The sequence below is a fragment of the Petromyzon marinus genome, chromosome 42, assembly GCF_048934315.1.
Source record: "Petromyzon marinus isolate PM22_M1 ecotype Great Lakes invasive population chromosome 42, UKy_Petmar_22M1.pri1.0, whole genome shotgun sequence".
Lineage (NCBI taxonomy): Eukaryota > Metazoa > Chordata > Hyperoartia > Petromyzontiformes > Petromyzontidae > Petromyzon > Petromyzon marinus.
The window spans coordinates 11751642-11777580 of NC_133708.1; the positions used below are offsets into that span (position 1 = coordinate 11751642).

The 25939-nt window shown below is 48.0% G+C and overlaps 1 protein-coding gene across 7 annotated transcripts in view; it reads left to right on the plus strand.

Annotated features, from left to right (window-relative positions):
* The window catches only part of LOC116951130 (FYVE, RhoGEF and PH domain-containing protein 1-like), a 125392-nt gene that overhangs the window by 85199 nt on the left and 14254 nt on the right, over positions 1 to 25939 (plus strand). For all 7 annotated transcript variants that reach the window (XM_032969568.2, XM_076073526.1, XM_076073527.1 and 4 more), the window contains 11 exons: positions 656 to 1124; positions 2172 to 2372; positions 3320 to 3409; positions 10325 to 10473; positions 15090 to 15246; positions 16864 to 17002; positions 19290 to 19348; positions 21870 to 22016; positions 23036 to 23131; positions 23963 to 24042; positions 25639 to 25669. In XM_032969568.2, coding sequence (XP_032825459.2) covers positions 656 to 1124; positions 2172 to 2372; positions 3320 to 3409; positions 10325 to 10473; positions 15090 to 15246; positions 16864 to 17002; positions 19290 to 19348; positions 21870 to 22016; positions 23036 to 23131; positions 23963 to 24042; positions 25639 to 25669 — 1618 coding nt within the window. The remainder of the gene's footprint in view (positions 1 to 655; positions 1125 to 2171; positions 2373 to 3319; positions 3410 to 10324; positions 10474 to 15089; positions 15247 to 16863; positions 17003 to 19289; positions 19349 to 21869; positions 22017 to 23035; positions 23132 to 23962; positions 24043 to 25638; positions 25670 to 25939) is intronic.

The window sequence follows — 25939 nt, forward strand, 5'->3', positions numbered from 1 at the left end:
TAAAATGACGTCGCATGGCAGTTTATGCGAGAGCCAGGGTCGTATGGGACCCCGGGGTCCCGCCATAAGGTTCATATGGCCATATTGCGGTAAAGGTGCAGCCCAACAATTGCTTGTTCACACCACTGCCGGCAGAATGTCCTCCACTAATGGGAGTTCTGGAGATCTCCTTTAGATATTTTAGTTTTTTTTACAAGTGATGTAAGAGGTGGAATGCCTACGCTTTACCCCATCACACGCGACCTGTGTAGAGGCCCGTTTGGGGGGAGGGGAGGTTATTTAGAAACGTGGCTCATTGTTTCAACCACGGTGCCAGCAGATTGAACCGGCCACCTTTGGAACGCAAGTTCCGGTGTGTGAACCATTACTCCGCTGTGGAAAAACAAGATCGCCGCAATCCTAAAAGTGTGGCGGCTCTCTGTGGCGGCTTTTGGCTAGCGACCGAATAGAGATGCTCTTCCTTCAAATCTTGGAAAGCCACTGGAGCTATGCACTTTTAAATCATCTCGATTGAAAACTCATTTGTTCAGAACAGTTTTTTTTTGCGCTTGCTCCATTGTCCTTCCAACCGCAACTCTGACGAGCGCGGTCGGCTACGTGCTGGGCGGAAGAATCTTCAACATGCTTACGCACGTACGTGACAAATGCTCCACAGCCCGAACATACAGAGGCGCAACCCGGCGCCGGACAAAGGGGACATGGCTGCTGCTGCTGCTGCTGCTGCCGTCACCACGACATCAGCCGTGTCGGCAGGAGAACGCCGCGACTCGTGCCGCACGGACTCCGATTCTGAGACGGGGCCCGGGACGACCGCGGCGGCGATGCCGACGCCGCGGGACGCGGCTCGCAAAGACGCGGACGACGAGAAGGCCTGCGTGCGCGGGAAGGACGATGCCAATCTGGACGAGGAGGAGGAGGAGGAGGATTCCTCCTCCTCCGGCGCTGCCACCGCCACGGCCGCCACGGCCGCCGGCGCCCCGGGTGCTGGTCCGGGCGGCTTCGGGCCCGGGAAGATTCCCAACCGCGACAGCGGAATCGAGAGCCTGAGCTCGGCGTTCCCGGCGGACGATGCCGACAGCAGGGAAGGCGTCGACGACGTGAGGGATGACGATCGGGACTGCCAGGTGAGTGGCGAGCGGTTGACGCACAAAGGTGAAGATCACCCGTATAGCCTGTAACAGTCTGTTGGGGCAAGTGCTGCTAGCGAGCGTCTATCAAGGTCAGCACAGCAACACGAGGGGGTGGGTGGCCAGCACCACGCCCGGCCGCCTTTGTCTCCCCGATGTTTACGCATCGCACCGGGTACTCATTTGAGGCTGCAGCAACCTAGGGGAGGCCGAGGACCGGCTCAGATAATCGTCACTGGTGTTGGCCGTGAGCGGGAATCGATCTCGGGACGCCGGGTTCGTAGCGCAGCGTAGCGAATTGCTGCGCTCCCCACACAGACACACACACACACGTCAAGTCGTGCGTATGATGATCGAGTAGTTTCGATTTGCATGTGCGTTTGCGCGATTGTCCTGGATAAACAAGTGTCATTATTATTGGACGTCACTGATCCGTGAATTGATCTGTTGCTCACCAAAGGTATATATGAAAGTCCTATTCGGCCCTCGGTTAGGAAAAGATTCCGCACTGCGAACATAAACCTTGTTCCCGCTCGAGATGGTACATTTACCATAGGCGCTACATTCACCTGAATGTCAAAACACACGTGTGATTGAATCAAATCATGATCGCGAATCATCGAAACGAAGGAGGCATTAATTGTCACATACCTAAATCACAAGCCTCTTCACTTGCAGATAATAATTGCTTTGACCTTTGACTCACCACCAGCGATACGTTAACTACCTCGCCAAGTATACAGGAGGTTGTGGGTTCAATCCTGATCCTGACGCCTGCTGTATATGTGGAGTTTGCACGTTCTCCCCGTGGTCGCGTGGATTTTTCTCTGGGGCCTCTTGTTTTTTCCTTCCCACACTGAGAATCAACGTGCGATAATTGTCCACGCGACAATCCACATCGTTGAGCCACCATTTGCGGTGGCCAGGCCGCTTCTGAGAAAGAACTACACAGAACAGTGGGCCTTACCTGGTTAAATAATATATTTCAATAGTTTATCATCTCCGCCTGTCGGCCCTCGCCAATTTGCCACGGATTGGCTGCAGTGTGGCGTGCGGTCGGAGGCTGTCCCGCCGGCGCCGGGAGAGACGGGTGGCGCTGCCGAGCGGCGGAAGCTGGCGCGCGACAGCCGCAGGAGAGAGACGCTCGAGGAGTTTGAGAGCGATCTCGAGGAGGGGAGCAGCGACGACAACGCGGAGCCGACGAGACACGCGGCGCCCGAGCTCGGAGGAGACTCGCAAACGGCCGTGAGTTTGTGGGGGGTGGTGGGGGGGGGGAGTTGTTGGGGGGAGGGGGGGCATGAGCGCGAGCCGTATAGGACTCGCCGGCTCGCTCGCTCGTCAACTCGCTCGCTCATTGCACGGCCCCCACCCGTTCGTCAACCGTCTTCATTTCGTCGTCGTATATAGTCCGTCGTGCTCTGTATCTCGCACGGGGTATGGTGTACGAACAAAACGAACAAAAAAATCTCAATGCTTCTAGCGGTGAGGACGTGTCCGCAAAATTGTCGCCTCTCTGAATTCGTGAAAAAAAATTGATAGATAACTTCCAATGCAAACCAATCGTCAGCCAAATTCCTGGTAGAATAATCTGAAAGTTGGGTTGCCCCAACGATTTATATTTAAAGCCGTGTCTCCGTGACCTCATTGTTCACTTAACAACAGCCACCATGGCTTCGTTGTGGTGAGCGTTCACCGCTCGTTTTTGCAAGAGGTTCCACGGGGTTCGAATCTGGCGACTGCCCTGATTATTCCTCCGGTGTGAAACAACAACATCAATAATGACGACTACTACTACCAATAACTACACTCCGTCTGCTTCACAGTGACGTCATCTCGAAAGAGTGGACCATTCAGTGTTGGAGCCATTGGTCCGAATTTGCCAATTTATAACAAATCAGCACCACAAATTACTCCATTAGATAGTATACAAGACGATCATTGCCCTGTCTACTGCCAGACCAATGCCCCGGGTCGATCTTGCAAATGAGACTCTGTCCTGGTCTTTTGAAGTTTTCACCTCGTTAAACGAAAACAACTTGAAACTCGGCAGTACGTATATATGTGCATGCATGTTGAACTTCTTTCGCGTTGTACGTAGCCAACCGTGCGTAATCGGAGGTGCGGATGGTTAACGGAACACAAACCGAGGTCGGCGTTTAACCGTTGTGCTGCATTGTGTGGTGGCCTTTCAGGAGCCTCCCAAGGAGAAGTTGTACAAAATTGCTGATGAGCTTCTGCAGACCGAGAGGGCGTACGTGACGAGACTTCACCTCCTGGACAAGGTAGCCACTTCTCTCTGTGTGTCTCTCAGCTCTCTCACTCGGACCACAAATGCAATATGACTTATATATAACAAGTAGAATAATACTACAATTTATATCGCGCATTTAATCGAGGATCTCAAAGCGCTGTACAAAACACAGCAGGGAGACACTCAGCGTAAACAAATAACTCGTGAAACAAAAAATATATTTTGATCATAACAAGAATTAAATTAATGCTTGACGCCATTTTCTGAATTGACTCGTAGTGGAAAAAAACAGAAGTGTATAAATAGATTTTAAGATGTTTGAAATATGTCCACAGACTCGTAGAGCTCGTGAGATATCGTGGGAGAGAGCTAAACTAAACTAAAACCAACCAATTTTTTTTATTTTACCAGGTAAGACCCACTGAGCTATGTAGCTCTTTTTCCGAAGCGACCTGGCCACAAATTATAGCGCAACGAAGTGGCTAATCATCGCGTGGAAATTCATAGCAGCCAAATACTCTAAACCAGTGGTTCTTAACCTTGTTGGAGGTACCGAACCCCACCAGTTTCATATGCGCATTCACCGAACCCCTCTTTAGTGAAAAATAAAATGTGATTTTTTTCAAATTCAAGACATAGATATGTTTTTTACTGGTACACAAAATGAGCCGTGCATGAACATTACCTTGTTCAAAGAATAAAACCAACACAATGCATAAACTCACAACAAATTACATACCTGGAAATCAATGTGACTTCTGCTGTTGCCTTTGAGAGATCAGTTCAGATATGCGTGGCTTCACCTTGGCAAGTGCCACTCTCATGTCATTTTCACAGCAAAGTCTGTTCCTTTTCTTCGTTTTTATGTCCAGCATCCTCGAAAAGGATTGCTCACAAAGATATGTTGTAACAAATGGTATAAAAAAATCCAGGGCTTTCTTAGCAATAACTGGATACTTGTTCATTTGTCGACACCAAAACGTTGAGAGCGTTGTTGTTCTGAAGAGTTGCTGTTGAACCTGGCTCTGCTGAATTTCAATGATTTCGTCGAGGAATTCATCATTGACATCTGCTGTTTCAACAGCAAACGTGAACGGCTGTCTCACCCATGCTGGATATGACTCTCTTGTAGGGAAATATCCGTCGAGAGACTTTGCAAGCTCATCTAAGTGTGTGGCAATTGTTTGCTTCAGTTCCGTGGATACAGAAATATCTCCGATTCCAGACACATCTTCGATCTTACTTGCACAGTCGTCCAGAAGCGGGAAGTTTGCGAAGTTATTGTTCTCTGTTCGTCGTTTCCATAACGGTAGCTTTTTTTGAAAAGCCTTCAGGTGTTCTTCCGCTTCCATGATATTGACTCCACCACCCTGCATCTGCTGATTGAGATGATTGAGAGCTGCGAATATATCAGCCATGTATGCTAAAATGAGAATGAACTCAGGATTTTTGAAGCAATCTGCATGGCAGTGTTGGTGCTCTTGCAAAAACAGGGCTAATTCCACACGCATGGCAAAAACACGATTCAGCACCTGTCCCCGGGATAACCACCGAATATTAGAATGGAGCAGAAGTACCTCAAATTCAGAGCCCATTTCTTTACACAGCTCACTGAAGATGCGGTGCCTCAGAGCACTTTTTCGCACATAGTTCACACATTCCACCACAGTTTTTAATACTTCTGCCATTTTTGGAGGTAAGGTTTTTGTTGCCAATGCATGCCTGTGCAGAATACAATGCGTCACAATGATGTGTGGTGCATCGGCTTTTACTAGCGCACCAAAACCAGACTTTCTTCCCAGCATGACTGGAGCTCCGTCCGTACAAACTGCAGAAACCATATCCCATGAAAGATTGTTGTCTCTGAAGAAGTCATCCACAAGCTTCTTCACATCGGCTGCCTTCGTTGTTGTTGTAAGAGGCTTACAAAATAAAAACTCTTCTTTTATCATGTCGTCTTTCACATAGCGTACAAAAACAGCAAGCTGGCTTAGATCAGAAACGTCTGTGGTTTCGTCGAGTTGAAGGCTGAATTTTGCCGGGCTTGAAATCAGATCCGCGGCTACTTGAGCCAAGATGTCTTTACTCATGTCTTCTATTCTGTCACTGACGGTGTCATTTGAAAGGGGAATTTGGGATAATTTACCTTCGGCCGCTGTTCCGAGTATCAGATTCGCCATCTTTAATGCAGCTGGTTTCACAAGTGTTTCACCAATGGTGTGTGGCTTGCCCTGCTTTGCGATCAGGTAAGCAACTTCGTACGATGCTGTCAGGATCGGTTTGTTAACAGGTACAAATCCAAGAGCAGGCAGAGTGGCCCTTTCACCGAATCTGGCTCTCTTCACCCTGAATTCAGCAAGTGTTGTGTTCTTGTATTCCCCGTCTCCATGCAGCTTCAAGAAGTGTTCCTTTAGTTTTGCCGGTGCAAGACTAGAGTTGCTCAACTTGGCGTTGCAAATCATGCAGATAGGACGCTCACTCACATCACGTTCCGTGATACATGAGAATCCATGTTGTACATATTCGTCCGACCACTTTCTTCTTTTGCCCGACATAGTTAGTATGGATAAAATATTAAAGAAATCACACGACGTACGACAACAACAGTCACACGTTGACTACTGAGTACGCACTAAATTCCCCGCAGCGCTGATTGGCCAAGCAGTGTAGCATGATCATCTGCAGCCAGTGATGGCCAAGCGGGCCGTGTGTGTCATCACAAATTTACACAATAATTCAAGTGTGTCCGGACCTCCGTGGCGGGGGCTCTGCCGAACCCCTGAGATCGACTCACCGAACCCCTGGGGTTCGATCGAACCCAGGTTAAGAACCACTGCTCTAAACGCATGTTGATTCTAAAATGTGGAGGGAAAAAAACGGAGGACCCGGAATAAAATCCACGCGACGACGGGGAGAACATGCAAACTCCAAATATACAGCAGCAGGTGTCAGGGTTGGGAGAGAACCCACGACCTCCTGTATACCAAGCGAGGTAGTTAACATCTCGCAATGGAGAGAGAGACACGCACAAACTCCAAATATACAACAGATGTCAGGGTTGGAATCGAACCCACGACCTCCTATATACCAGGCGAGGTAGTTAACATCTCGCCATGGAGAGAGAGACACGCACAAACTCCAAATATACAGCAGCAGGCGTCAGGGTTGGGAGAGAACCTACGACCTCCTGTATACCAGGCGAGGTAGTTAACATCTCGCCATGGAGAGAGAGACACGCACAAACTCCAAATATACAGCAGGTGTCAGGGTTGGAATCGAACCCACGACCTCCTGTATACCAGGCGAGGTAGTTAACATCTCGCCATGGAGAGAGAGACACGCACACACTCCAAATATACAGCAGCAGGTGTCAGGGTTGGGAGAGAACCCACGACCTCCTGTATACCAGGCGAGGTAGTTAACATCTCGCCATGGAGAGAGAGACACGCACAAACTCCAAATATACAGCAGCAGGCGTCAGGGTTGGGAGAAAACCTACGACCTCCTGTATACCACGCGAGGTAGTTAACATCTTTCCACCATGGCACCCTTTGAGCCAATGCTCAGCGACTGTGCAAAAAACTAAATTACTGGCAAATTAAAATTAATAACAGGATTCATACTCTTTGGTTTTTTCGGTAAAGTCACGTAGGTAAAATAAAATAAAACAATTAAATCACGACGTTTCGGAGGCAACATAAGCTTCCGTCTTCAGGTGGAAAAGTCACAGCAAGATCGCTGCACCTTGATTTAATTGTTTTCTTTTATTTTACCTACGTGACTTTACCGAAAAAACCAAAGCGTATGAATCCTTGCAGTCACGAAAGCTTCAAATCTAGAATTAATAACAGGAGTTACATATGTACGCCGTCATCAAAATGAAAGGAAAATCTTGACATTTCAACTGACCGGCCTTCATTTCCTTTACTGAAGCAGCAGCTTGACAAATTCCGTTTGGTATTCATACAAGAATGTAAGCATTTTTTTTTAATTTGGTATAGCCCTGTGAGCCATTCGGCTCTTGAATCGGGTGTAACCACAACAAACAAAAAACAAAAACACGAACAAGACAAACTTATTTTCATTTGCCTTTAACCTTTGGCCCAGAAGTGGCCGATCGACATCACCCAGGGCGTTCTCGAGGATTTTACCTTGAGATCACGTATATGATACGATTGCACGGTCAACGTGGCAGCGGTTTATGAGAAAAATATCGTTAATGAATTCCACGTGTGTGTTTGATGGAGCAGTGGCGTGCGGTGATGTCAATGGCAGGGGAGGCACCGGCTAGTGTCAGAGCCAGATTCACACACTGAGGGGGGTGTGGCCTCATGGAGGGGGGCGTGGCCTCACTGAGGGGGGCGTGTTAGACACGTCCCCCTCAGTGAGGCAGATGTGATAGCTGCCTCCCCTGGTGCTTTTTCATTGCAGTTTCATGACGAGACCAGCAAGCCTAAATATCTTTATACACATACGTGAAATAAGTTACCTGGAGTATGGAAGGCGAGGACATAAAATGAAGGGGTCTACAAACATTACATTGGTGACGTACTGAGATAGTAACAGGCACGCGCTTATTGCCTACGCTCCATCCAGTTGCTGAGGGGTTGCGCAATCAGAGGGGAGGCTGAGCTCGTCGCTGCCTCACCTCTTCCTGTATTTGCAGCGGAGCTCCACAAATTTGGCAATTTTAACTTTAAAAATGATTGGAATCGTACAGAAATGACATTTATAACACAGATCAGCGGAAAAATCTTAATATTTATTTAATTTGATTATTCTATTTTTACACTTTTCGTAACAGCTGTTTTCATTGGAGCATGACAGGTGAGGCTCTGCCTCCCCTGCCTCCCCTGACCGCACGTCCCTGGTCTATACAACAGATGGCATATACAGTAGGCTTTTTTGCTGCCACGATGGCGAGTTGTTAACTACCTCTCCGGGTATACAGGTGGTCGTTGGTTTGTTACCGGCTCTGACGCCTGTATATTTAGAGTTTGCATGTTCTCCCCGGTGGTAGCGTGGATTTTTTTATCCGGGTCCTTCGGTTCTTCCCTCCACATTTAGAAAATGCGTTGAAGAGTTATTTGGCTGCTATAGACTTCCTCGCGATGAATCACTTTGTTGAGCTCTCATTTGTGGCCAGGTCGCTTTTGAAAAATAAGTTCATACCTCAGTCGGCAATGTCTGGTAGGATGTGGATGGTTTAGTTGTATTTGTATGTGTTTGGGTGATTTATTTACCCTTCTTATGCTTCGCATTGCTCTCGCGTGTTTTGTGTTGTTTGTTGTTGTAACATCCTTACCCGCCCCTTGCTGGACCTCTGTGAAAAAGAGCTTCATAGCTCGTCGGATTCGTCCAGCGTAAATAAATATTCTGATTCCGATTGTGACCGTGTGAGAGTGTGTGAGAGTGTGTGAGTGTGCGCGTGTGTGCACAGTAACGAAATATGCACTGGGGTTGGCCACCGGAGATCAGTGGCCAACGGGAAAGACCTCGAGCCAGATGCTGAGACAATATGAGGGGGGGAGGAGACCTCGGAGTTCGGGTGTCGACCTCCCAACGATAGCGCAGGGGGCATGGGAAATATTTGTGAAGTCAAGGGAGCAAGGATCCACGCCCATCCCCCCCCCCCACCCCCCAAACAGCAAAGGCGGGCCCACGTATGGGGGGACAGAGAGCGTGTGGCTCAACTCCCGATTCAAACGTTCGGTTTGGATTCCCCCCCCCTCCACTCCCTCCTTTGCTCCTGTGCTGCCAAGCTCACTGTAGATGCAGGATCTGAGAGAGAGAAGGCCGTGTTCGGTGGGCGGCAACGACCGGTGGCATTGACGTCGTGAAATCCCATGAGTGAATGTGCAGCCGCGTCGCACCATTGCTTGTCGCTGCGGGCTTCGAATAAGTCAGGTGCGCGATCATAATGCTCTTGGAGGCAACATTCCCGAACGCAGATTCATTGGCGGACCGTGCGACTCAGGTTTGCGAGGGCCTCTCTTGGCGACGCGGCGTAACAACAACTCAACCGCGAGGGAATTATCGTGGCGCTTGCTTCGTCATCTCGTGGCAGCGACTCGAATTAAAAAGTAAAAGCGCGGCGGAGATCCGGGCACGGTTCTCCGACGCGTGCTTTCAAAACGTGATCTGTCGTTGGGCGCAAGAGCGTCTGCGGCTCGCGCCACGAAAGCTTCGACGCGGTCGTGGACGCGTTGCCCGAAAAAGTGCCGCGTGAAGCGAAAACCGCGTGGAGTGGAGACGGCTCCTCCGCAGTGAACGTGACGATGACGTTCGGCGAGGCACGATGTAGGCGGGCGCACAGTCAAAAAAAAGTCTGCCCGAGTCGACTTGCTCACTAGTCGACGGATAATTTATAATTTCACATCGAATCATATTCGTAGAATATTTTCCATTTCCCGTACGACGCAGTTGTTCGTGCGCTGATTTCTATTTGCTTAATCGCTGTCCTTTATTTTAGCGGGTATGCTTTTGTCGTTTCGGTGGCCCAGGTCTCTTGCAAATGAGGCTGTCCTGCTCTCCTTTAGCTCCCACCTGGTTCAACAAAATAAACTTGACCTCATGTCGATTTGCTTAGCTGGCAGGTGTTCATCGCCGTGGCGATGACCCCTAGGGTGCACTGCCGACGCTCGTCCCTATCTCGCAAGCGGCTTTTTCGGGCGAGCCATCGAACTAAGACGGTCACCGCGTCGCTCGCGCTTTCACATGCGCTTCTGCGGCCGCCTGGAACGCTCTTCCTTCCAATATTAGGAAGCCACTGGAGCTATGCACTTTTAAATCATCTCGATTGAATACTCATTTCTTTAGAACCGCTTAGTGTGTTTAGTTTGTTGTCCTTCCGCCGCGGCCGGCTACGTACGGTGCAAAATAAGTTCAACGGACATACATACATACATATGTGCGTCTCTCCATCACGTGCCCTGCCTGCGAGCAGGTCTTCTGCGCCCGACTGCTCGAGGAGTCTTGCATCAAGAGCACCTTCCCGGCCGACGTGGTGACGGGCATCTTCTCAAACACCTCCACGATTCACATGTTCCACCAGGAGTTCCTGCTGCCCGAGCTTGAGAAACGCATGCAGGAGTGGTGAGTCTACGCGAGCGCGGTGACGTTCCTTGCGTCTGTCGCGATGCGCGGGGTGCTGTAGGTGGATCCTGTTATCCGACGCTGTGGTGAGATGTTACCTACCTCACCTGGTATACAGGAGGCGTGGGTTCGATCCCGACCCTGACACCTGTATATTTGGAATTTGCGTGTCCTCCCAATGGTCACGTATTTTTTCCGGGTCCTCTGGTTTTTCCCCCCACATTTGGAAACATGCGTTTAGAGTATTTGGCTGCTATAAATGTACACGTGATAAGCCACTTCATTGAGCTATCATTTGTTGCCAAGTCGCTTCTGAAAAAGAGATACATAGCTCAGTGACCCTTACCTGGTAAAATAAAGAAAAATAGTTGTTGTTTTAAAATAGCATAATGTTTATTTTCACGGTTACCCCTGCTATCCGCATGGTTCTCCATGGATATGTTAGGTACGTACGTTGAACTTATTTCGGCGCCGTACGTAGCCAACCGTGTGGACAGACACAGAAACGTGCTAATCGGATGTGCACATAGATGCAGATAGGTAAAGGCGCATTCCCGCAATTGCATGCTCACACCACTGCTGGCAGAAGGGCATCCGCTAGAGGGAGCTCTAAAGTGCCCTTCTTAGTCCCCCTCCACTGTGCTGCTTGGACACCTTGGAAGAGGGTGGAGTCCCCACACTTTACCCCACCACACATAACATGAACAATCGGCTAACTGCGGTGAACCCATGTTTACACCGCCGGGTGGACAGAGGCACGAGAGGTGCAAGAAACTCGCCCCGCATGTCAACTGCCGTGCCAGGAGGTCGAATGAAACCGGCAAAAACCCAGGATTGCACGTCCCAAGCGTGCGACCCATCGCACCATTGCAGCATCCCTGCTGTCAATAATAACACCTCTTTTCTTTTGGTTGAAATGTGATCAATTGGCTTGCGCCCCCACAGTCACATTTTATTTATTAATCTCTCCTTCCCCCAGTCTGCGTAATTAGTGAGAGGAGGGGGATAGCCCCCTGCGTCAATCCTCCTGACGGCGAATGTGGCTTCCGTTGGCGGTGTGTGACACGCAGTTCTCTGCAGCTGCCGGAGAAGCAGTTTATAAATAAACGTCGAATCTGATGTCATTTGTGCTCACGGAAGCGGGGCGTACAGATGGGATTTTGTAATTTGGGGTTAAGCCGCATTTAAGGCTTTGCTTGGCTTTTGGTTTTTTTGCGACACAAATGTAACCTCAAATTACTTGGGAGGGAAAAAACTAAATTACTGATCAGCGATTGGCACAGCGTGGCCTAAATGGCTCGTGGGATGAGAGGGGAATGACTTTGTCTGCTTAAACATTGCTTGCAAAGTTGTCCCCAATGGAAATTCAGCTGCTCATCCTATGAAGATATATATATATAGCGCCTTTCACCGAGGTGCTTTACATCGATTGCAAAAGTGTACACAGGATGATAATGTTTTGAAATGAAGAATTGGGTTTTTGTGGTGAGGTTTTGTTGGCAACAGAACAAGAGGGATTGACAAGCAGGTGTCGGGATAGGCCTTGGTCGTAGCTGGACGGGGGTGGGGGGGCGACAGAAAGCGGGAGGTGCTGAAAAGTAATGAGGCATCCATAATAGAGGTTTTTAGGTTAGATCGCGTAAATATAAATGTGTCGTTAAAGCCGCCACCACAGACAACAAACTAAAACGCAAAAAGGTTTGTCAAGTAAACAAAACGTGCCAATTCGTTACCAGTTCAGCACACCAGTTATGTGTTGGAGAGTAAACCCACGAGATTCATAATTCAAGTACAATGCTTCGCCAGAAATTAGACAATAGCATCACCAGGCGGACCACCAGAGTTGTGGAGAAATCCTCCTGCTTCGGTCTTAAATAGAGGGATAAATGTGATGTTGTCGCTTGTGAGCCAATCCATGAGGCATCGGTCACATTGGGAGTGGAGTCACGGCCACCACTCCTCTCTGCAGCAGCAGCAGCAGCGGCTTTTGGCTGGCCATCGAACAAAGACGGGTCACCGCATCGCGTGCTTCCAGATGCACTTTCAAAGCCGTCTGAAACGCTCTTCCTTACAATATTAGGAAGCACTGAAGCTATGCACTTTTAAAATCTAGATTGAAAACTGATTTCTTGAGAATTGCTTTTTGCGTTTTAGTTTGTTGTCTTTCCCCCAGCACCTCGGATTAGCACGGTTGGCTACGTACGGTCCATAATAAGCTCAATGTACACATGCACATGTATAGAAGGGCTTCCACCAGAGAACTCTATAGAGAGGCCCTCTGGGTGATATTTACTCATCCACACTGGCTGCGCGTCTCGGGGAGTATTCACACTTTACCCCACCGTGCGCGACCTACCGATCGACTTAATTGCCGTGAACACCTTGACACTGCTGGGTGGATGAAGGCGGCGGTGGGCGTGGGGATTTAAGAAAGTCGCGCCATCGTTTCAGCTGCCGAGAACCGGGCCGGCGTTTTCACCATTACACCACTGCGGCTTCTTGAAAATAAAATAAAGAATTTTGATTTAAAGCTTTCGTGACTGCAGTAATTCATATTCTTAGTTTTTTCGGTAAAGTCACGTTGAAGAGAAACAACAGAATAACAAAATATATATAAAACAATAAAAAATTCTCACGACGTTTCGACCATAACGCAAACGGTCATCATCAGGTGTGAAACAACCAACGGCAAGAAACATTTGAAAGAAGTGGCGGTTCGCATTTATTTATTTTTAAACGGTGTTTTTATTTATTTATAAAAAAAAAACGTCAGCGCCACGCGCAGCGATTTGGCAGTTTATTTAGAAGGACGAGTCCATCTATGTTCTGAAAAGAGAAGGGGGGAGACGAAAAATTAATGTATGCTGTCTGAAAGCCACCGTAAGCGTGAACAATCAATTAAGACCTGAAATGGTTTATCAAATCCTTCCAATGATTGCTAAGCCAGAATCCATCTTCTCGGTTGAAATTGTCTCTGTGCTTGTATATGTGGATAGCCTCATAAAACAGGTGTTAAGATATTCTTAGTTTTTTCGGTAAAGTCACGTTGAAGAGAAACAACAGAATAACAAAATATATATATATAAAACAATAAAAAATTCTCACGACGTTTCGACCATAACTCAAACGGTCATCATCAGGTGTGTCGGTTTGCATAAATTTATTTTGAAAACGGCATATTTATTTATTTATATATAAAAAAAATAACGTTTGCGTCACGCGCAGCGATTGGCAGTTTGCCCAGGACTAGTCCATCTATTTTTTGAAAAGAGGAGGGGGGAGACGAAATTTGTTTTTATGTATGCTGTCTGAAAGCCACTGTAAGCGTGAACAATCAATCAAGAACTGAAATGATTTATCAAATCTTTCCAATGATTGCTAAGATAGAATCCATCTTCTCGGTTGAAATTGTCTCTGTGCTTGTATATGTGGATAGCCTCATGAACGAATCTCTCATGGAAGCCAGATGGCTTACAAAGAACCTCCGTCTTGGAAAAGTCAATGGCATGTGAGCCTACTGAATTAGAACAATGATCTGCTACGGCCGAGGTGTTGGTCCTACCGTGTTTAAGGTCTGCTTTATGTTCACGAATGCGGTCCGAGATATGGCGTTTGGTTTCTCCAATGTAACTACTACCACAGAGGCAACTTAGTTTGTAGACACCAGGGTATTGTATGTCCGGAATCACATCTTTTACAGACGGAACCAGATCACGGATTTTATGTAATGTGTTGAAACGGACCTGGATCTTGTGTTTATTCAAGATTTTGGAGATCTTTTTTGTGATCCCAGCAATGTAGGGTAAAGTGATGGTTTTGAAAGGCTCCTCAAGAGGGTTCTTCTTCATGGTTTGAGTGATAGCTTTGCGGATTGTATAGTCGGAGTAACCATTAGCCCTAAGAGCTTGGTGTACGTGCTTGAGTTCACTGCTTATGTGTTCCTGGTCGGATATGCATTGGGCTCTATGATACAGAGTCTTGATGAGAGAATTCTTCTGTGATGGATGGTGGTGGGAATCCGGTTTCAGATAAGCATCCGTATGGGTAGCTTTCCTGTAGACAGAGTGGCACATTGAACCATCAGGTCTCTTTTTAATTAGGACATCCAAAAAAGGTATCTTGCCATCTATTTCGACTTCCATGGTAAATCTGATGGCTGGGTGTATGGAATTGATGTGGTCGAAGAATTGGTCTAGAGCAGGCCGGCCATGTGGCCAGATGACAAAAGTGTCATCCACGTACCTCTTCCATAAGGTTGGGCGCAGAGTGGCAGTCTGGATGGCGTCAGTCTCAAATTTCTCCATGAAAATGTTAGCTATAACTGGAGAAAGGGGGGAGCCCATTGTTGTTTCTCTTCAACGTGACTTTACCGAAAAAACTAAGAATATAAAATAAAGAATGTTTCTATATCCAAGGCAGGACTCCATCCGTGCGCATAATAAATAATTGCGAACGTCAGGTCAGATTTTCTCAATTCCACTCAAAGCAAGCAACGTGGCGGGCAATTCACCTCCACTATCCGACCTGAGCCAGTGGTGGAGAGTCCTCGTTCCCTTGACAGGGCCGGTCTCTACAAGGCACGCCCGTTTGTTTGACCCTCCCCGTCTGCTGTACAGGCACGAGAATCCCCGCATCGGAGATGTCCTACAGAAGCTAGCTCCCTTCCTCAAGATGTATGGGGAGTACGTCAAGAACTTTGATCGAGCCATGGACCTGCTCAACACGTGGATGGAGAAGTCTTCCCCGTTCAAGGCCATCATCCAGGAGATACAGGTGCTGTATCATCATCATCGTGTATAAACGCTCGTTATTGATTAAATGTTGCGTTATATTGTCACGATGATTGTTTATGCAAGGAAAGTTGTGTGATTCTTTTTCAGGACCGCCCTGCCAACTTGTTGCATTCATTCACTCGATAAGATGTGGACAACAGCCATATATGCGCTTCTTTGACTCTTTTGAAAGAAAAAAATCCAGGAAATACATTCCATACTGCATCAGTACCATGACGAAATTATTGTCTTTTTGGACAAAAGCTTTTTTTATATATATATAAATCAACATCATACGGAGAGAGATTTTGCAGCATATATAATAAATATGGAAGATACAGGTAAAAAAATGATTAAGTTTGCTGCATCTGTTGAACACCCAATGGAGGGCCCGTCTGTTTAAATGTAGGGGAGCTCAAAGCGTCCCCGCTGGCCGTGTGTTTGCTATTATTTCAGGCTTCCAAGAGCGTGCCAAGTCCGTCTGTTCTCTCGAGTGGGAAAATTATCATTAAAAAGAAACCAGATGAACTCTGTGAAGTGGCGCTTTCGGGGGTGGCTGCTGGGTTGGTGGTTCAGGCATCTATTTTCAGGAGATCCTCATGGACGTCTGCCTTCTGTGGAATGTTTCAGCCGATTCAAATTAATTTAACACACCCCGAGCTTTCGTGTGGGAGCGTCCTGCACGCGCGAGGGGAACCCGATTCGCCCCCACTGGGGGGGGGGGGGGATGGGTAAATACTCAAAAAAAAGTTCTGCACAGATGGAATCAAGAATTCACGACAGCGCTGATATCTCTTGGTCACCTTCTCTAAGCCGTAGGTGAACGGGCACAAAAGCTTGCGTCGCAGAGTATTAAAACCTCCTATTAGCACGATTAGCACGGGTGGCTATGTAGGAGTTCAATATACATACAAAACCTACACATTTGAGGAGGATATCACCAAGAGGCTCACAAGGATGGGTTCACCCACCCCACTTTTCTTCACTGCCATGCCACCAGAGTGATGTGGAATTTCCACCTTGGGCTCAGAGCCATCAATGTTCGATGAAAACCAACTCCCCTGATTCTTTGTTGTGAAAAATAAGGTGAAAGGTGCAACACTGCAGTGTCTCGCTCACGCCACCTATGGCGGAAGGGCCTTCACCATAGGGCGCTTTAGAGATGCCCCCTTCTAGAACAGGGGTGGCCAACCCATAACAGACAATAAGACAAATAGCCAAAAAGCACCCATGAGTTCTGCACAGAGCCGAGTGTGCATATCTAAGTGTGTATACTGACACTTTTTGGCACAGCACGGGAGACATTTAATTATTCTTTGCTACTGTGATGGCAGTGTGTTCTATGTTATGCCCCTTCGATAGAGCCACATGTGGTGGATTTAAAGAGCTCAGGAGACGCCAGTTGGGCCACCGCTGCTCTAGAGGGGTATTTTGCGAGACTCCTCCACGCTGGCAAAATGTCCCGGGAGAGGTGGACGTGCCCACACTTTGTCCCACTACAGGGCAAACGCACCCACCGTGTGAATCGCTACAAACCACCCCTACCCAATATTCATTATTTCAATTTGTTCCATTTACTTCCCCCCCCGCCGCCACGTCCCCACCTTGAATGAAACAGAAGCGGGATATTTGCCACAACCTGACGCTGCAGCACCACATGCTGGAGCCGGTGCAGAGGATCCCGCGGTACGAGCTGCTCCTCCGCGACTACCTCAAGCGGCTGCCCGAGGACGCGGTCGATCGCAAGGACGCGGAGAGTGAGCGCCGCACGTCCCGCCTTTGCTCCCGGCACCGCCGCGCGAGCGCCCGAGCACGTCCTGCGCGAACCTGCGCGCGTTTTTGACGATCCACGGGCAGATAGCCCGTAGGTGTCCACTGCACATTTGGTCACTTGTTTCCACTTTCCTCTGTCTTGTGCCAAAGTAGTGCCGCATATTTCTGGCACCCGTCTCTTATGTCGCGCGGCGGCACTTTCCAATTGGCCAAAGTAATTTTTTTTACTCAAGCGAGCATCGATGCAGTGTTCTGTCTCCTTCCGAAGCGAGTGGTGGAGGTTCCACGTACCTGTGACGGGAACGAGTCTCTGCACAGAACAACCACTGTTAACTTCCACACTCAAGTGGTGCTCGTTTTATCGGCCCTCGGAGGCATAATTAGCTGAATCAGCACCCAACCGGGGGATTTGACACTCGCGCCCTTTCCGATGGCGAGCCGCTCGCTCGACCGCTGACGGAGAGTTGCACACGGAAGGCGGAGGGAGGCTCGCTGTAAAAAAAAAAACAGGATTTCGCACAGAGTTGGCTTAGTGGCTTAGGAGGCTAATCCTATGCCAGGGCACCGAGCCAGCCACCACTGAAATTTTGGCTTCAAATCTGGGCTTGCAGTCACCCATGGTGAACACGGGTTTCTCACGTGTGACGAGTTCATGTTGTCCACAGGTTCACCGATGACCGCACGAAGGGACGCGTCGTCATAATTTATAGCTGCGTGTTTTAACACAATCCTCCTCTGCAAAGTTAAACATTGAGTTTGTTTGACACGCGACGAAACACAGTTTTGTCCGCTGGGAGTACAAACGGTGTTATAAAGAGGCCTATTTGAAGCAACTTCAGAAGTAGTTCTGGGATACCGTGTTCTCGGGATGCTCACCGCTCACCGCGACTGTTCCAAATGAGAATATCTCCCTCCGGTGATGCGATGTCGATAGCACGACTGCGAATTCATTTGGGAATGGATCAAACAAAATGGAACGACGGCAGATCCCACAACGGCACAAGATTGACCATGGAATTAAAATGTACCATTTTTATTTGGAAGCAGCGCAAAGAATGAGAATGAATGTAATAGCACGGTGTACATTGAGAGAAGGCAGGTCACGATGCTTTAAATTTTACTATCAACGAGGAAACAATTCACGTGATGGGGTTAAATGAAGCAACCTGCAGCGCAAGTAGGTCAACTAAGCCTGGAAAGATCCCCTGGTGCAGTGTTGTGGTAAATGTCAGATTTGAGGAGGCAAAAGAGGTCAGGATTGTGTGCATGGTCCTGGCCCTACCGCGTGCCATCGATGGATGCACCGTCCCATCGTACAGGCCCTGAAAAGGTTCCCGCTAACAGTGCTTGCCCCAACGGTCTGTGCGTGTGCCCGCGTGGGTCCCAGTTTCCCTCCGCGTCATCACGACGGTCTTCATATTTCAACTATACTGTTTTTTTTCTGCCCAGCGCGACGCTTGTGATCGTGACCAGCCCTGACATCCTTCGCCAGTGCTGTCTGGCGCGTCGCTGTCAGTAATGCACCGAATTGTTTATTTAATTCCCCCACAAGTGACCTCTTGCCACCGTCGTCATTCAACTCCCGATGGGTGTCTGGGCCCTGCTTTTTTTAGGCTACCGAACGCAAAACAACAACGAGTGCCGTATTCCGAACCATTTATTTTTTAGAGTTTGTGGTTGTCATTCAATACAGTTGCCATTTATGTGGTAAGTAATAACGTTAATAATACGAATAATACTTTCCTTTAATTACACTGTGTAACAAAACCATTTCCTGGGTAGTTAGTGTTATTTCCTAATTGCTTATGCTTCAAACGTACTGACAATGGCTATTATTCCCCAGGACAGGGATATTTTGAAATGTACCTATTTTCAATGGGAAAACGTTTGCATTTGTGTCATTCCTTCACATAAAGTCCTGGTCACAAAATAAACGTTTGTGAGGAATAATAGCCATTTTCTATACTTTTTAGGCATACGCAATTAAAAAATGAATGCTTAATACGCAGGAACAAAAATTGTGTGACGTAGTGTGAAACACATGTGAAAATACAACGACAGTAAAAGTCTATCAACCAAGATGTAAATGAGGCAAACAAGTATAAACATAACGCGTTTAACCATTATCATCACCGTTTTAATATCTGTGAGCAAGTTAAAATGTGCATTGCAAAGATGACCTGGTTTGTTGTTCTTATTCAGCAAAACCGCCTTTTTGAAGTGTTGCAAAAGAATGCACCAATGAGTAAACGTCTTACGTTTCTTTTTCAGAATCCTTGGAAATCATCTCCACAGCTGCAAACCATTCCAATGCCGCCATCAGGAAAATGGTGAGAAACATTTATAAATGCATTCACAATCATGAACTTTAAAAATATCCAACCATGAATGTTCCTGGCCAATCCACGGAAACTCCACTCATTCTCGCAGCAACGGCTTTTGGCTGGCCATCGAAGACGGTCAGAGATGTGCTTCTGCGGCCGTCTGGAACGCTCTTCCTTACGATAATAGGAAGCCACTCAACCTACGTACTTTTAAATCTAGATTGAAAACAAATTTATTTTCATTGCTTTTTGGGTTGAGTTTGTTGTCCTTCCCCGTACCTTCGATTAGCGTGGTTGGCTACATATGGTGCGAAAAAATGTTCAACACACGTACATATACAGTGAGGGAAAAAAGTATTTGATCCCCTCCTGATTTTGTACGTTTGTCCACTGACAAATAAATGATCAGTCTATAATTTTAATTAATGGTAGGTTTATTTGAACAGTGAGAGACATAATAACAACAAAAACATCCAGAAAAACGCATGTCACAAATGTTATAAATTGATTTGCATTTTAATGAGGGAAATAAGTATTTGACCCCACTGCAAAACATGACTTAGTAATAGGTGTCAAAACCCTTTTTGGCAATCACAGAGGTCAGACGTTTCTTGTAGTTGGCCACCAGGTTTGCACACATCTCAGGAGGGATTTTGTCCCACTCCTCTTTGCAGATCTTCTCCAAGTCATTAAGGTTTCGAGGCTGACATTTAGCAACTCGAACCTTCAGCTCCCTCCACAGATTTTCTATGGGATTAAGGTCTGGAGACTGACTGGGCTACTCCAGGACCTTAATGTGCTTCTTCTTGAGCCTAGCCGTGTGTTTTGGGTCATTGTCATGCTGGAATACCCATCCACGCCCCATTTTCAATGCCCTGGCTGAGGGAAGGAGGTTCTCACCCAAGATTTGATGGTACATGGCCCCGTCCATCGTCCCTTTGATACGGTGAAGTTGTCCTGTCCCCTTAGCAGAAAAACACCCCAAAAGCATAATGTTTCCACCTCCTTGTTTGACGGTGGGGATGGTGTTCTTGGGGTCATAGGCAGCATTCCTCCTCCAAACACGGCGAGTTGAGTTGATGCCAAAGACCTCCATTTTGGTCTCACCTGACCACAATACTTTTACCCAGTTGTCCTCTGAATCATTCAGATGTTAATTGGCAAACTTCAGACGGGCATGTATATGTGCTTTCTTGAGCAGGGGGACCTTGCGGGCGCTGCAGGATTTCAGTCCTTCACGGCATAGTGTGTTACCAATTGTTTTCTTGGTGACTATGGTCCCGGCTGCCTTGAGATCATTGACAAGATCCTCCCGTGTAGTTCTAGGCTGATTCCTCACCGTTCTCATGATCATTGCAACTCCACGAGGTGAGATCTTGCATGGAGCCCCAGACCGAGGGAGATTAACAGTTCTTTTGTGTTTCTTCCATTTGCGAATAATCGCACCAACTGTTGTCACCTCACCAAGCTGCTTGGCAATGGTCTTGTAGCCCATTTAAGCCTTGTGTAGGTCTACAATCTTGTCCCTGACATCCTTGGAGAGCTCTTTGGTCTTGGCCATGGTGGAGAGTTTGGAATCTGATTGATTGATTGCTTCTGTGGACAGGTGCCTTTTATACAGGTAACAAGCTGAGATCAGGAGCACTCCCTTTAAGAGTGTGCTTCTAATCTCAGCTCGTTACCTGTATAAAAGACACCTGGGAGCCAGAAATCTTTCTGATTGAGAGGGGGTCAAATACTTATTTCCCTCATTAAAATGCAAATCAATTTATAACATTTTTGACATGCGTTTTTCTGGATTTTGTTGTTATTTTGTCTCTCACTGTTCAACTAAACCTACCATTAAAATTATAGACTAATAATTTCTTTGTCAGTGGGCAAACGTACAAAATCAGCAGGGACTCAAATACTTTTTTCCCTCACTGTATTACTACTGTACACGTGACCTGCCAATGAATATAATGCAACTCTTTAATGGACCACTAGAGAATGCACTAAATCCAAACTTTTTTTATTTGTTTTACCATGTAGGCCCCACTGAGCTATGTAGCTATTTTTTTCAGAATCGACCTGGCCACAATTGATAGCTCAACGAAGTGGCTTATACGCGTGGAAATGTATAGCGGCCAAAATACTCCAAATGCACGTTACATTGCGGTGCGCAATTAAGAAAAAAAACACTTGCTATATTGACTGTACTGTACTTAAGTTATTTTTATGCTCGCTACCGATTCTTATTTTGTTAATGCCAATAATTCAACCTTTCCTATCCATTCCCGGCTGGCTGAGGACAAATTGCCCGTGCTCCTCCAAGTAACAGGTTATGTAAAAGTATATATAAACTAAAAACATAACTTTACTTATTGAAAACATTCTCTATAATAATTGTCGGCGTTGTTATTGTTGTTGTTGGACTGACCCGCCCATACTGGACATCTCTAAAAAAAGAGCTTCACGGCTCATCGGATTCCCCCTCCTGCAGTCTAAACAAACATTCCGATTCCTGTCTTGCGCCTGGGCGACGCAGGAGAAAATGCACAAGCTGCTGGAGGTGTACGAGATGCTGGACGGTGAGGAAGACATCGTCCACCCGTCTAACGAGCTCATCAAGGAGGGCCAGATCCTCAAGCTGTCGGCGAAGAACGGCACCGCTCAGGAGAGGCACCTCTTCTTGGTAGGAGCCCCGGGGCCGGACCTGTGACGCTGAGGCCTCTGTTACCGTTTAGCCTTGGCTCTGAACGCAATGCGGCTTCCAAGCTGCTGGCTGCGGCTTCGCCGATTTCGCTCGCTCTCTCCGAGCCTTGAATTTCATCAATGTACCCTGCCTGGGAATGTGAATACCCCTATTCCACTGGCACATCCGAGCTGAGCCAGCGCAGGACTTCGATGGTACAGGTGGCATTTTCATTGGATACTTGCCGTGCCAAGCCAAAACCCAACCGTAATAAACTGGACTGATAAGGCTAATTCGGGGTTCATTGCTTGTGAAACGAGCGATTACACTGCGTTTAGTTTGTTGCCCTTCCACCGAAACTTCCGATCATGGCATGGTTGGCTACGTACGGTGCGAAAGAAGTTCAACATATGTACATATATGGAGAAACAGTGTTCCCAAATCTCATTGGTGCCATTGGCACAGCTCAGCTTCTGCAGTGTGAAAAACAACCTGGCACCTCCTCAGCTGCACCAGGCTGACACGGGATGGCTCCGGTGCAGCTTGGTTGTACAATGGAAAAATAGATTCTATAGGTGCCTTCGTGTGACTCTCGAATGTTCATGAATTAGCACTGAACTCGAGTCATTCTGAACTTGCCTTCCTCTGGCTCGTTGAGCCTCAGGCATGAACAATTCGTTATAAGTCTGGCTGAGCTTCACGCACTGGCTGAGTTGGTGAAGCCATGGGGTAGGGGCCCAGTCCTGGTTCCGATGGCATCCCCCACTGATATTAGCCGTGACTGGTTATAGTCAGGCTGGCAGGTTCACAGCTAATCACGGCGCCACTTCTCCAACCAAGCAACATATAATAAACGATGCGGCGGCGGCAGCTCGGCAAGGCCTTTGTCACAGCAGCAGCAGCAGCTGAGCATGGCTAAAAAATGTTTTTTTTCAAAGATACAAGCCGAGAGACACAACGTTTAATTTGCGCTGTATGTGTGCGTGCGTGCGTGCGTTCGCCTATCCCTCCAACCCCAGTTCAACAACATGCTCCTCTACTGCGTGCCCAAGCTGCGACTCATGGGGCAGCAGCGATTCAGCGTACGCACGAGGCTCAACATTGACGGCATGCAGGTGCTGCAAGCGCCAGCTCCCCACCCCCCTCCCCATTCACCTCCACACAAACTCCACGCGACTTTGCCACTCGCGTTGCTGGCCGCGATGGCGGGTGGCTCAATTGGGCGGGCGTGCATCGTTGATTGAGCACCGGACCAGCACGTCCGAGGGGTTTTGTGCTGGAAGCCCCGACGGGCTGTGGCTGCTGTCTTTCAGATGCCGATGTTCATGTCAGGATAATGGAGCAACAACCTCTTAGGTTCTGGGCTCAAGCCGTCGGGGTGCTGGGTGTTTCTAAGGATGCTGATGACTTTATTGATGGAGACGTGGCCAGGGTTCAAGCCCTTAGGGCTGGGTGTCTCTTTGGTCAGGAATTGAATTGGTGCCTGCGTCAGAACAGTAAGCCACAGGCGGCTGTGGCTTACTGACTTCCTTAGTGTGACCTCTCTTATCCACACCAGGGGAACTGAACTTACCCACAAAGCCTGGTGTCGAGATATTCGTAACATCGCACCAAAATTTGCAGCGATCGGTGCTTACATTTTGTCAAATAAAGGAAAAAACCCAAATTCAACACAGCGGTGTTTGTGCAGCCGTTGGCAACCGGGCAAAGATCATCAGCTCCCTCCACTGGAGAACCCCGTTGAACCACACGGACTCAAATCGGGGATGTCAACGGTGCCAGCTCAGTGTCTCTGACATCATCAGCTGCCCGGTCTTGTGGTTCAGAATAAAGGATGCGCGTCTCAGCAACGAGCCCCCGGCTCATCCCAGCGTGCGTTCCGGCACGCGTGCTGACACGCGGCGCGGTGCGTGCTGACGAGCGATTCCGCTCTTCCCGCCCAACAGCTGCAGGAGGTCGAGTCCCAAGGGCAGCCATACACGTTCAGCGTCTCGGGGAAGCAGAGGGCCTTGGTCATCCGAGCACGGTGACTCCTCCCGCCCACCCGCCATCCCCCCCCACAAACCTCCCTCCCTCCTTCACCACATGCACCATCCCCCCTCCCCTCCGCACACACCATCTCCTCTTTCCTTCCCTCCCAGCCACCCCCCACAAACCTCCTTCTCACTTGCCCACCCCCTCCCGGCCATCACTTCCTCCCACGCAAATCCCACCGCAACGCCTCCGCACGCCGCTCCCTTGGGTCCGAAGTGGTCCAAGTCGCGATTGGAGGGAACCTTGTTGCGGAAGTGCAGGATGTCCTGCAGGATTTCATATTGGGACAAATGCAAGTGCTCTGAAGGAAGGCCGATGCACCGCATTGGTGTTGTTATTACGATAAGGGGCGGAGCGGCGGCGGCGGCAGCGGCAGATAGCTTGCTGCCATACGAACCACGCGACGCCAGTTTGATTCCCGGCCGCGAGATTTTAAACTTGAGAATGGCGGGAGCATTGGACTCTAAATCCAGCGACTTGAGTTTTATTCCTGGCCATGGCTAACATGAGTTGGCGAGTGATTATAAGCGAACCAGCCCTGCTCAGCTCCCTTCACCAACACTGCGATCAAGGTTCATTCCCCAACTTGTTTGTGGGATTGATTGTAATTCCCATAACAACGATTATAATAATGCAGTAGAACCCCTCTTAACGACGGTAATTGGTTCCACGAAACAGGTTGTGAAGTGATTTGGTTGTTAAAGCGAGTATGGGAAATTCATGTTTAAGGCTTAATTCGTTCCGATAGCATCGAATGTAAACAATGCCCCAATACTCGTGAATGTACGTCGCTGATTGGCCGAGGCCTGGTCAGACCATTTTGGAGCTCGCCGTTTGGCCGACATTGGCGGTTCATGCTCGTCATAATCCCGTCGTTAACAGGGGGAATGGTCGGTAAGCGAACACATTGGGCTTTGTGGAGGCGCGTCGTTAGCTGTTAACAGTGGTGGTCGTTCAGAGGGGTTCTGCTTTATACTTACTATTATTATTTAACACGTAGGCTTTCACGACCAATATCATCCATAATCGAGGTTTTTTGGGTGAGATCACGTAAATATATAAATGTGTCGTTAAACCCGCCACCACCTGACACAACCAACTAGTACTGTGTGAATAAAAAAAATAACTGCCAGAAGAAATTTTACATTTCCTGGATGAAAACGTGTAAATTCACGTGCAGTTTTTTTTTAACCAGGTGATACTTAACAAAGCGTGTAAAAAATTAACATTAAATCAGCTCTGGCATCAGTCATCCTGGTGCATTGTAGAGCACTGTGATGAGTGCAGCAGTGACCCAACCGGCGTCTCCTGAGCTGCATGTGGCTCTAATCCACCACATGCACCTCTATCGAAGATGGCGTAAAGTAGAACGCGCTATCACAGTAGTAGTAGCAAAGAATAATGAATGTCTCCCGTGCTGTGCTGAAAACTGTCAATATATACACACTTTGCTCTGTGTCGAACTCGTGGGCACTTTTCGGCTCTTCGTCTGTAACAGGTTGGCCATCCGTGCTGTAGTGAGACGAGACTGGGCTTGCTCATTTCTTCGTTTGCTTTATTGACTTCATCGTTCTATTTATTTTTACAGATCAGAAGCTGAGAAGAAAGAGTGGGTCAAGGTACGCCAATAACGCCACTCGCTGAATTTGCCCATAATGCTTCTCTCTCTTGAGAGAGAGAGAAACAGTCACACCCTTTCCTATTGGTGGAGGCCTTGCCATTCGAATTGTGTTCTTTGGTGATGCTGTTGCGTTGGCAGTGGTGCACAGATGCAAGGAACTATTTTTGTTTGCTATTTGATTTTAATTTTACCAGGCAAGGCCAACTGAGCTATGTAGCTCTTTTCAGCAGCGACCTGGCCACAAATGATAGCTCAACGAAGTGGCTTG